We start from the raw sequence: 13,386 nt of genomic DNA, 5'->3' as shown, positions 1-13,386 counted from the left end.
TTGATCAAATAAATACCAGTTGAGCACCTGGGGCCCAGGCAATCAAACTGCTTCCCCACAAAATTTCAGGCCTTGTGCCTACAGTAGAAAAGGTTAGGCAACTAGTTCGCCATTTAACTAATTGATCATTTGATTGCTTAGTCAGTCAGTCAAACAACTAGGTTCATGGGAGTCCTTTAGTTGCCACACATGGCCTCTATTATGTCCCCACTACTCCATTTCTGAAGGTAGAAATTAAATAGTAAGTAACCAATGGAAATTATGAACACACGAAAGAGATGCAGTGTGATTATAGTGAGGTTAACAGAGAAGAGAAGCTTCATATGCAAACAAATGCATTTAGAATATGTCAAAAAGGCGGCAAGCTGGCAGAAACGTTAGCACACCGGGCGAAATGCTAAGCGGTATTTCATCTGCCGTTACATTCTGCCTTTCATCCTTTCGGGGTCGATAAATGAAGTACCAGTTACGCACTGGAGTCCATGCAATCGACTTAATCTCTTTGTCTGTTCATTCTATGTTTAGCTCCTTGCGGGCAATAAAGAAATAAGAATATATGTCATATATAAGTACTAAGATACACACGAAATACTGACTAGCAAACATGATCAGAATATTGTCATATCTCCTGCTTAATGTTATCTAAATAACTCTGTCCCAAAGTGATTACAATAAGCTACTTACTTTGTATGTGCAAAAGACTGGGCGTAGAGCTGAAAATTCGGAAAATAAATAAAAGTTCATCCTACAGGTATTTTATGAATTATTTTTTTGTCTTAACATGTCCAAATTCAAGTGGAATAATTACTTGATTACTTCCCCTGTCCGACATTACGCCAGACACTGAATCGCATACCATTACACATGTAGTACAGAAATACCAGCAGCAGGCGAAGGTCGAACAATACTAGCGAAGTTGCTAGATTTGTTGTCAGTTTCCTCAGTAGCAAATACCCATGTCATGCAAGCATCGGCTGCAAGATGTTATTATTAAACAGCGAGTAGAAAGATTACTGATTCATAGTAAAAGTTACAATGAACCATCTAAGTAGATCGGGAAAAATATTTTTTTTGTTTGAAAGGATTGGGTTCTTCTCCCGGCATGACTGATTTACAAGTTCATTTCTCAAGAGAGTAGTTTCACATAGTCACAGTAACTTCTACAAGTGTCTTCTACTATAGGTCCAGGCCAACAAAAGCCTTATCGGATATTGGTAGATGTAAAACGAAAAGTAGCCTGTAGTATATATATATGTGCCGGTGTCTGGATGCTGGCTTTTTTTGCCTTTAAAAATCTGATACAAGAAAAATGCTAACTCAAGGATGGTTAAAGAATAAGCTTGCTCAAAATAAAACTGTCAGTGAAATTGTGAACCCTTCATAGCACAGTCGTGCCTGTATCTTTCAAGATTTTTACACAAGACCTTCTGTGTTAAAATAAATAGAAAACTGAATAGTTGTTTCATTACAGTAACTCTAAACAAACCTCACCAATACTGAGGACTTTTCTTTGTTGAGGAATGATAAAATAAATCAGGGGTTCCTCAGAGCTTTAGCTTTCACATTATTTCCCCAAATGTAATGCTTATTTATTCACCTTTAGAATTAATTATGTATTATCTTGTAGCTTTAAGATTTCAATGAGATTGTTTCTTTTTAGAATGATATTGTAAGTTAGGTGTGAGATGCCAGATCTGGTTGATTTGAATGAGGCAGAATATCTGGATTACTCTGTTAATTAACTGATTGTAAATATGGGAGTACTAATGACGACCCCAACCTGACATAAACCAACAACCCACCGAAATTGATGAAATGTCTACAGGATAACTTGATCTAGAAACAGCAGCCGAAAATTTGCCTCAAATATTTTACAATTTGAGAAAAAGGCCAAGCCCACCCTTGAAGTTGAAGTATTCCATAGTATATGAAGTGGCTGGTGTTATGAAGGGCATTAAGCTGAGGCCATCCAAAAGTAGGCAATGGAACTTGGCACAGTGCTCTGGATCATTGCCTCCTTGTCCAACCTATAGCAGCTAAGAAGATTAATCAGAAATACACAATTTGAACATTAAAGAAAGAATGGTCATGGTTGGAAAGTCTTTCATTCATAAAATCCGTTTGAGCAGGATTGGACCACCACAAAGACCCTGATCTCAACAAGTGCAATATTAGCAGAAACAGTTCCAAGAATATTAACCATTTTGTTATGACATTTCTGTTGAAATACACTGCCTATGATTCAAGTAATTTTGGAAGTAATAAAAAACTTATTAAAATAACTGTCATAGTACAGCTGGTATTTGGAAGGCGGCGAGCTGGCAGAAACGTTAGCACGCTGAGCAAAATGCTTAGCAGTATTTCGTCTGCCGCTACGTTCTGAGTTCAAATTCCACCGAGGGTCAACTTCGCTTTTCATCCTTTCGGGGTCGATAAATTAAGTACCAGTTACGCACTGGAGTCGATGTAATCGACTTAATCCGTTTGTCTGTCCTTGTTTGTCCTGTGTTTAGCCCCTTGTGGGTAGTAAAGAAATAGGCATTTGGAACATAAATCAACATAAAATTCTGATGAGAGATTTTAAAATTTTCATTACATTAAAACAAGAAGTTTGTTATAAAACCAGAGGCAGTTTCAAGCAGGCCATCAAATGGGCTAAAAACAACAAAAAGAGAACAAGAATAAAAGAAGACAGAGAGAAGTTTGAATCTATACAGATATATGTTTTAATGTCTATTTACAAATATATTTACAACTGTCTTCACATCCTCTCCATGGCATGATGAGTATCGACAAATGATGTCCCTGAGAAGTAGATGAGATAGCCAAGACGATGGAACACAAGACAGGACCAAACCCACACAGACACACAAACTTTTTAGTCCATCAGTGCACAGTAGCAACAGACCCAGCAAACATTTCAATCTAGATTGTTCCATGGACTTCGCAAGAATCCACGTTTTTTCTTTTTGTTCTTTTTTGAATAAACAAAAAAAAAAAAAAAAAAAAAATTTTTTTTAGAAGTAACCTAAAAGGGGAAAAAGGACCTATGTATCACTGTGGGAATACAGCAAGGTGAAAGGTTGGGGGTGGGTGCTGTCAACTGAGACCAACAAACTGGTGGTAACCACTAACACACTCTCCTGTGTTGGGGGGGGTAGGAAATTGTCAACTTACATGGTGAGTGGCATGGGGGGAAGGGGAAACTGGTATACAAAAATCACATTCTGCTTTGACAAGCTGGCATTATCGTTTGTACTTGTCATACCTCTCGTAAGAGGGGCTGCGGTGGTTTCTGTGTTTCTTGTACTGTTTGTTGTCGGGGCTGTGATTGTAAGGATAGTGGTCCCTCTCGCGGTAGTATTTCTTGTGGCCGGCACGTCGATGTTCAGGGGACTGGCTGAACGACCGACTGCGGCTTCTCGAGTATGACCGACGTTTGTTCCGTTTGTGGGTGTGTTTCTCTTTCTGGACGTAGCGCTCGGGCGAGTATTTGTCCTTGCTACGATATTTACGTGGTGGGGTCCGATACCGTTTATTCTTGTTGGCAGGAGATCGACTGTGACTGTGGCTGAAAGACCTCTCGGATCTGCAAAAGAAAAGAAATTCACTCAAATAATACACAGTAATTGCTAAGATGATGTCTTGCAAAAAACTTGCACATGCAAGTGCTACCAGTTAAAAGCTCCCTATACCGGAAGCTAGCAAGTGTATGGGGTCATCAGGAGAGAATGCGCGCCGTTTCGGGGCCTACCTCTCGACGGCATCAATGCGCACCGGCCCCTCCTCACTGATATGAGGCCCCGCTTGCTAGATCAGCTGGTTATGAAGAACTCAATATACTTCTAGCCATGTTCTGTTCGAAATTTTAAAAAAGAGGAGTTCTAACGACATAAACCATATACGACACTTTTCTTTCCCTTCAAATATTAAATTATATGCATTTTGTGGCTCTCTAAGAATCCCTGACAAATACGGAAACCTTACTTCTCTAAATAAGTCTAAGAGAAACTGAAAAGATAATGTACTGCTACCCTCCTCTTTTGACAAAAATCTCCTTTAACCCTTTAATGTTCAGATTACTCTGTTAAATGTAATTCTTTTTCACTCAAATTGTTTTGAATTATTGTTATATTTCGGAATGGTCATTTTGCCAGTTTAGCCAATAAAAACACACGCACTATATATTTGGTGTTACTTTGCTTCAGTGTTATTCATTTTTTACATTAATCTTAATTATTGGCTAAACTGGCAAAATGACCATTCCGAAATATAACAATATCTGTTTCAACACATGACTTCACATAAAAATCTTGCAAAACAAATATATAAACGTACTGTTTTGAATTAATCATACATTATCTCATAGCTTGAAATCTCAATGATGTGAATATATATGTTTAGAATGTCAATGTAGGTTAGGTGCAAGAGGCTAGATATGGCTAGTTCAAATATAAAACATAGAATATTTGGGCCAGATGAGGCTGGTTTAAACACTAATGGGTTAATACATCAAGTGGATCAAATAAGTTGTCATTAGGGGCTATAATGGTACTTGTCCCTACAAGCCATCATTACTGGAGCTATACTTAATTGAAGCAAGAGTAACCCACCCACTTGAACATCAACAACAAATAACTCACCTCGATCTACTTTTTGAGTTGGAGTCTGATAGGCTTTTGTCACTTCTGGAAAGACTTCGCCGCCTCTTGTTGACATGGTTATGTGGTGCAGGATCACTACAAGAAAAACACACGAATGAAGACGGGTTAATTAACGAAGACATTAATTTAGTGCTATTAACACAAAGAAAAAAACTAACCAAATTAATACTGTATTTGATGGCATATAAGACGCACTTTTATCTATGAAAAACCTCAGGCTCTTCTTAGCTAAATTCGCCCCTGAAGCTTCTTACTACAATCGACTCTCTCCTACCTAGCATAATTTCATACGAATAGTATTTACATTACCATCATCCTTTTATTTGTTTCAGTCATTTGACTGTGGTCATGCTGGAGCACCACCTCTAGTCAAACAAATCGGCCCTAGGATTTATTCTTTGTAAGCCTATTCAATTGGTCTCTTTGTCAAACTGTTAAGTGACGGGGACATAAACACACCAGCATCAGTTGTCAAGTGATGTTAGGGGGGGACAAACAGAGACACACAAACATACATGCACATATATACATACATATATACAATGGACTTCTTTCAGTTTGCGTCTACCAAATCCACTCGCAAGGCTTTGGTCGGCCCGAGGCTATAGTAGAAGACACTTGCCCAAGGTGCCACGCAGTGGGACTGAACCCGAAACATTGTGGTTGGTAAGCAAGCTACTTACCACACAGCCACGCCTGTCTTCTTATACACAGCTAGATTGCTTTAATGAAACTAAAAGCTATCTATTCCTGAATATTCACTCTGAAATCAGTGTCCAAAAAGCTCACACATCTCTTATGCAGTCAAACACATTACTTATGAGACACGAAAAAGTTAACACCTGCTTTTAATTACTAAATTAAGACTGGACAACTTACTCTGAACTGTGGTCTGATTGAACACGCTCATCTTTACTCTTGGCCTTCGTTGGAGCTGAAGAGGTCACTGGACTGCAAGTCAACTTGGGGGAAGCTGAAATGAAATGAACATGTTTAGGAATGGCACAACAGACGTTTGTGGAAATAAGTGAATAAGGTGAAGGGACCACAAACTACACAGCAATAAGGACCATACAGTAACCACCACCACTGCTAGTACTAATTAATTATATAGTATAACCAATCCTATGACTGGCACCCAGCAGTTGCCAGGACCACTGGACTGACTCCTGTGCAGGTGGCAAGTGAAGAAACACCATTTCGACCCTGTGCTTGAGAAGATCCATTGAGTCAAGTACACCAACATCAAAATCAAAGGAAACTGCAGTTGTGATCCCTGTGCCGGTGGCACGTAAAAAGCACCATCTGAACGTGGCCGATGCCAGCGCCACCTAGACTGGCTTCCATGCCGGTGGCATGTAAAAAGCACTATCCGAATTGTGGCTGATGCCAGCGCCGCCTTGACTTGCTTCCGTGCCGGCGGCACGTAAAAAGCACCCACTACACTCACGGAGTGGCTGGCGTTAGGAAGGGCATCCAGCTGCAGAAACACTGCCAGATCAGACTGGGCCTGGTGCAGCCTTCTGGCTTCCCAGATCCCCGGTCGAACCATCCAACCTGTGCTAGCACGGAGAACGGACGTTAAACGATGATGATGATGATATAACAATGAGAGAGAGAGAGAGAGAGAGAGATCAAAACATTGAGAATCACTTACCAGGACGTGAAATTGTCGAGTTGGGGGTACCATTGCCAGATTTCTGATTTTTTGCCTTTAGTTTTGCCTCAACCTGTATACGTCTGTGTTCAGCAACTATTTTCTCTAATTCATCACAGTTTGCCTGGAAACAAGATGCGTAAAAGTAAGATTTAATCTAGTGAAAGGCAAAGACGAGTCAAGTGAAAGGCAGGTAAAGTTGAGCGACTATTTTAAGCTCTCGATCATAACACTAAAATATCAACTTACCTTCTTCCTAGCATAGAGCCTCAAAATTGTCAAACTAACAGCTTTGATCTGTTCTTCCGTAACATCAAACAACCAGAACCAATGGGGACTATTTGGTAAAGGAATCTGAATATTAAAGAAACAACAATATATTATTAGTTATATATACGTGCAGGTGTAGCTGTGAGGTTAAGAAGCTTGCTTCCCATGCATGTGGTTTCAGGTTCAGTCCCACTACAAGGCACTATGAGCAAGAGTCTTCTACAACAGCCCCTAGCTGACCAAAGCCTTTTGAATGAACTTGGAAGACGGAAAATGAAAGAAACCTATGTGTGTGTGTGTCTCTCCCACCCTGTCTAGAAACAGCATGGTAGTTGAAAATGTGCGTCAGCATCATTCCCAATATTCTTAAAAAAAAATATAGCCATGGAAAAGTATCTGCCTCAATAAACCACATCAAACCCAATGACGATCCTAATGCATCTACTGATGGAATAACAAATTTCAAGTGCCTATCTTCAACGTTTACAATGATCTTGGTTCATAGTTAGCAGAAAGGGAGATTTTGTAACCATTGCAGTGATATCAACTGTTGATGTCACTGCAATATTTAAGCAAAATCCTAACAAGTTTATTCTTAGGTTACAACTTGAAATCACATCAAATCACAAAGACCATCATCAGTTTTTCCATACTGACAGTTGCAGGGCTGCATCAAACTCGTAATGTCAGCTTTAGCATGGTTTTTACAACTGGATGCTTTTCCTAACGCCAGCTACTTTATAGTCTATATTGGATGCTTTTTTGCCATGTCACTGGCACCAGCAACTTGAAAGACAGAAAAAGAACAGAGGAAAAAAAAAAAAAAAAAAATCACTGACTGTGAGAGGTATTTGCTTTCCGAATGGCACACCTTGCTTCATGAGAGGTTGTCAATGCCTAGGTTCAAGCATGATAGAGGGAGGGACAAATACAAGAGTCTTATTATAAAGGAAATACACAATTACCCAATATTATGGGAAGATGAGAAAGATGGTAGCAGTGTGGTGCTGGAGCAAAATCTTAACGTAAAAGGTGAACATAAAAGACACAGACATTAAAAGAAAAAAAAGATTTGTTCTTACCTGAAGTTGTCGAGCAGCAAGATAAATACAGGCACAAGCAATTGTTTCTGGATGATAACGTACAAATACATTTGTTCTGAAACTGTCATTCATATAATTCCTGTAAGAGTAGAGAGAGAGAGAAAAATAGGGAAATAGAGAGGGAGGTATGAAACATTTATTTGTAGTGAAGCAGAGTTTGTAGAAATAGTCATCGAAATGCTATTTTCTTGGAATGACAATAATGCAACAACAACAACAGAGACAAACATACAACAGGCTTCACCTAATCACCCCCTGGAACTTTCACATTAAAATATCTTCAAAATCGTAACTAAAACTCGAATATATCTTTAGCTGTTATTTAGCCACAGGCCAATCCTGGCCATGCAGATTCTGTGATCAAAAGCATTCCAGCTATATTGGACTTATATTAAATGAAGGAAATAGAGATATTTGCAATGTTCATAGCAAATCAATTAGATAATCTTGGGGCCATATGCAATGCTCGTTGCAAGTGAAGTAGATGTAATTAGAATATCAATCTCATTCCCAAAACATTACCACCCACTGACTAAGAACAAAAACAAAATTGGCTCAGTTCAATACTGAAATCAATCCACCCACAAACTACGGGGTATAGAAAGACAGCAATTGACTAGGGCTGAAGTGAGTGTTCTATTGGTAACCATGTGAGTTTATGTGGAGTAGTGCATCAGTATGGCCACAAGTTTATAATAAATTTCAGGGTCCAACGGGAATATGACTATTCTTTTAGTTTCTCCCATCATAAAATTGCTCTCAGCAGGAATGGGTGCATCATAGAAAATCTGCCTCAGCAGACCCCATCTGAACTAGGAAAGCAGACATGAGCATGATGATGAAAAAGAGAGCAGATTAAAAACTGAGAGTAAATACTTATCAATTAAGAGTTATCAGAGATCATTAAATTGACAATTTAGTCAAACATTATTTCTGACATGACCAATCAGTGCAGTGTAGTATTTGTTTCAGTACCGTCAGCAGAGTTAAGTGGTGATTAGTTGCTCACTCACACCAGGCTTCTCACTGCATATTATAATAATCTACACAGTAGACATATACAAACATGTCAATTTTGCCCATCTGTACATTGAAGAAGAAAAAAGAAAACAGAGCTTTAATCAAGTTTCAATTCTTATTAAAGTCTCATCAGGTGCCTACATCACTTGACCAATCCCAGAGAAACAAGTAACTGTTCTGTTTATAGACACATCAGGTCTAGTAGCTACAGAAAAATTGAGCTACCAGCTTGCATACCATCAGTGTTTACTGCCTTAATCTATTTATGGGAAAACTGCAGCCCATGGGACTTTGTGAATGGCATGTCTAATGAAAAACTATCTTGAATTCTTTTTGTTTTTTTTTTTAGTATTGTAGCTTGCTTCTCAAAAAAGTTGCCCATGCCAGCATGGAAAACAAATGTTAAATGATGATGAATGAATGAATGGATGGATGAATGAATGACCAATACTTACTAAATTGGTTACTGTTAACCAGGACACTGTGTACTTGCGTGTTTGTGTGTACCAGCTACTAACTCTAGCATCTAACAAAATATTGACTAACAAATGGTTGTTGGAAATATTCAAGTTCAGGGAAAAGTTGTTTAGAAAAATATATACAATTTTTCTGATTACAGCTTACATAGGAAGACTGACATGTCAACTCATCCAGCCCACATTTTGGGGAAAACGGGGGAATAATGGAATCATGTTAGGACTGCTAGAATGGGAAGGAAGGAGTTTCAAAGTTCAAAACATTTCTGCATCTTAGAAGAAACTAAAGCAGCCCAAAAGCAGGGAATAAAAAAAAAAAAAAAAACACAGGAAGACATCAATTAAAAGAGGAAAATTTTGGTACAAACGAGAGGGAAGCACCGCAGCAGTTTGGGTTATTACCTTTTTTTTTTTCTGGTTGGTTTTAGTGTTTTTTTGTAATTTTACCAGAAGCGTTCTAGGATTTTAAAAAAATTTCATAAAAGACATCTTCTCAAAAAGAGAGACCTGGCACACAGGACTGAATGAGTTAACAAAAAGCCATAAAATCAGAAAAGAGCCCTGAATCACTGCTTGAATGACAAACTGCAAAATCAACAGCAGGCACTGGTTGGATCCATCAAGAACTTGTTCTGAGAATATGATGCAGGTGGCATGTCAGTTGTGCAGGGTTGTGGTGACTGGTTCTCAGGACACTTCCTGATCGACAGTAGGAGGAGCTGTAGTAGACAGTAGTCGGCAGTCTTAGGATGGCACAAAGCAAGTTCTACCCATTTCAGCTGGGCAGGTAAAAAAGAAAATCAATATTAATAAACAATTAGTGGCTGACAAAGAGTTTAATTTTATTAAGAAAATAGCAAATAACCCTGAACTTGAATAACCAACTTCCCACACAAACACCTCAGATTACACAGTGACCCTGTTAGATAGAAATAGCAACCAAATCTCCCTCAAATCACACCCTACCACCTTGAAAAAAATTGATGGGTACATAAGAAAAAGTGTCCTAGATACATGGTGTGCCTGAAAAATAAAAATGAGGTGGCCGTGGCTGGAACGCTTTTGATCACATATCCACTTGACCAAAGCCAACCTAAGGATAAATAACAACAGCCTCAAAGCCGGTCTTCATGGTTTACGCACATGATCGCACAATGCAACAACCCTCCCTCCACACTGTCTTCTAAACTACTAAGGGAGCCTCAACATGGTTGCTTAAATTGCAAGGAAATGGCAGTCCGATCTGCCTCAAATCACACCCCACTCTCTTAGTAAAAGACAAGACATTAAATAAATAAAGTAGTCCAAGGGAAAAGGGGGGGGGCTGGATGGTAATGCTGGGAACAATTGATTATAAATCTGCTGGGACTTAAACAGTTAAATTTTTCTTTTAGACATTTCCCATTTTACTAAAGATTCCACCATTTATGTTAGAACCACCAAATGGTCACTGCTGGAAACAACAACCAGATGTCACTCAAAAGAACATATGCCTAGATACATTTATCTGAAATGGAAGAGGGGATGGCCATGGTTGGAATATTTTGATTACATCAAATGAATCAGGGCTGGCTAGGATCTAAACACCTACCACCACATGTTCTTCCCTCCCAGCTAAACACTCCCCCTATTCAATATTTCAACATTGTCCCTGATGACCATGTAAATTGCTGATTTCGCAACCCTGGAACCCTTCGCTACCAGTTTGATAACAGAATCAAAAAGAGTTGGCCCCTATTTCCCCCTATAAATAAAGAACAACAAGAAGACAAGATGCTGCTGTTTATGTGATTAATTTTAATTACTGTGACACTCGAGTGTCCGTTAATCGCAATCAACTGAAAATACTCACCATGCACACTGCACAAGCTTCTGGTTTTTTTCACACTCCAATACTTGTAGATACATAACAATCATCTGGAGGTAGAGAGAAAGAAGGGCAACAGCTGTTAACAGCAGATCTGTCAATACAACATCAATTGTAATCGTTTTTGTTCAACGTGTAACTAAAAAAAACATTTCATCATATCTAAGTACACGCATACTTCTAACTACACCTCACTGTAAAAGCTCCAACAGAATCGAAGAAGAAACATTTCAAGTTCAAACACCATGTACCTATTTCTTTACTACCCACAAGGGGCTAAACACAGAGAGGACAGACAAGGAGATGAAGTCAATTACATCGACCCCAGTGCGTAACTGGTACTTAGTTTATCGACCCCGAAAGGATGAAAGGCAAAGTCGACCTCGGCGGAATTTGAACTCAGAACGTAACGGCAGACGAAATACGGCTACGCATTTCGTCCGGCGTGCTAATGTTTCTGCCAGCTCGCCGCCTTAAATACTTACTAAATTGGTTACTGTTAACCAGGACACTGTGTACTTGCGTGTTTGTGTGTACCAGCTACTAACTCTAGCATCTAACAAAATATTGACTAACAAATGGTTGTTGGAAATATTCAAGTTCAGGGAAAAGTTCAAACACCATGTACCACTGGACTATGGTCATACTGAAGCACTCAGAATTCCAGTACGTTGCCTGCTACTTACTTTATCAAACTCATAGTAGGAGAAAGGCTAAGTAAACCTAGGATTAAGGGACATAAGGTTTTCAATCAAAAGCAATACCACAAGGTACTTTTGCTTAACACACTGACCACTGTCCCTTAGATATACATCAATTATATAATTTAGCCATCACCATCATGACTTGGTAGAAGCACATGGTTTTAGGTGCATGTCTGGTCCAAAGCAGATAGACACATCCTTTTGACCGTAACACCGGGAACAGTATTGTACTCCCCCATGGTGATAAGTTCTAAGGGGGCATTGAAGAAAAGTGGAGCGATAATGGGGTCATTAGGTTAAGCTTTATTTATTAAACATGCTTCAGAAAGAGGTCTATATTTGTGATGGTTATTTGGGGTGGGGGCATTAAGAATGTGGCCTGGGTGCCAAGAGTGTGGCAGCCCCAAAAAGTCTGGGAACCACTGAGAGGAACCTTAAAAATTACAAATTTAAGGGTAAAAGTGAGCTGCACACCAGTATTTTTACCAGTACTCATTCACCTCATCATCAGAAGGAAGAAGAAATTTTTAAAAAGCCACACACAGCAAGTTGTACAAAGACCCAGAATAAATAGTCATGCATTCTGTCTGACGCTCCAACCATGCTAGCAATCCACTGTGTACACAGGAGAGAGATGTGCATTTGGTAGCCTGTCTATTATATTACATCTATCCTCATTTATCACTGACCAAGGATAACATGGTACACTCACTGTGAACTGTGTTATGCTCACTACGAAAACAGCTGTATTGACACAGGTCAGCAATCAGTCAAAAGTTCTGCTTGGGCAGCACCCTATCACCCATCCATAATGCTTAGAACAAAATCTTTTTTTCCTCCTGTTTCATTTTTCAATTAACCAAACACTTGTCATAATTGAGGATAGATGCAGAATATATTAGTCACAATCACTCACCAGAAGGCACTAAATCATTGAAAGCCAATGAGTGCAGAACAAGCATACCAATAGCTAAGAACTGGAATATGTTGTTAAAATAATGGAAATTACCAATTCCAAGTGTTGCTATGAGAACCGAAACAACTTACCTTGTGTGGATATTTGAAATGAACACAAAAGCCCAACTCTTTGAGAACCCTCCGTTCAGCCTTGATAACTTGATTCTTTAAATTGATATAATTCTGGTCAAGCACCATGGGATGGATTGTCCTGCAAGTACAAGGATTACCACACTGCGGATATGTGTCAAAAAAAAAAAAAAAAAAAGGCTGCTGCGTCCTTGCAAATAACATCTCAAAAGAGTATAAGACTTTGACTAGAAGAAGAACTGGAATCACATTTAACTGATAAGGGTTGTGGTTGGTTGAGACGAGAGAGAATGAGCAACAGCTGTGTTGCCATTGAACAGAAAACATGGAGATACTTTCACAAAACTAAATTATTGTAGTCTAGAAGAATGCATCTGTATCTTAATTGTCCAGAGGAATTTATAGTTTTAGAGATGTGTGTAAAGTGTTGCAGACACAGGAGCAAAATTGGCTGGAGAAGCAGTAAGGTTCCATTCTAACTACCTTAATAAAATAAAACCATCATCAGACTGTGTTTAGACAAAACAATGACAACAAAGTATTTCACAACTTGGAGAATTGTAAAAACATTATTTGTT

At 38.9% G+C, this 13,386-nt stretch overlaps 1 protein-coding gene across 1 annotated transcript in view; it reads right to left on the bottom strand.

The window, feature by feature from the left end:
- Positions 1 to 2,698: 2,698 nt before the first annotated feature.
- LOC115224759 (cyclin-L1) overlaps positions 2,699 to 13,386 on the bottom strand; it is a 33,879-nt gene continuing 23,191 nt past the window's right edge. The window contains exons 4-11 of the mRNA XM_029795660.2: positions 12,809 to 12,929; positions 11,043 to 11,107; positions 7,674 to 7,773; positions 6,571 to 6,675; positions 6,322 to 6,445; positions 5,544 to 5,637; positions 4,644 to 4,739; positions 2,699 to 3,589 (exon numbers count right to left, since the gene is read on the bottom strand). Coding sequence (XP_029651520.1) covers positions 3,247 to 3,589; positions 4,644 to 4,739; positions 5,544 to 5,637; positions 6,322 to 6,445; positions 6,571 to 6,675; positions 7,674 to 7,773; positions 11,043 to 11,107; positions 12,809 to 12,929 — 1,048 coding nt within the window. The 3' untranslated portion in view covers positions 2,699 to 3,246. The remainder of the gene's footprint in view (positions 3,590 to 4,643; positions 4,740 to 5,543; positions 5,638 to 6,321; positions 6,446 to 6,570; positions 6,676 to 7,673; positions 7,774 to 11,042; positions 11,108 to 12,808; positions 12,930 to 13,386) is intronic.

This window comes from Octopus sinensis, linkage group LG26, assembly GCF_006345805.1.
Source record: "Octopus sinensis linkage group LG26, ASM634580v1, whole genome shotgun sequence".
Taxonomy (NCBI): Eukaryota; Metazoa; Mollusca; class Cephalopoda; order Octopoda; family Octopodidae; genus Octopus; species Octopus sinensis.
The sequence above is the reverse complement of the archived record's forward strand: the minus strand, read 5'-3'. Positions and strand labels throughout refer to the sequence as shown.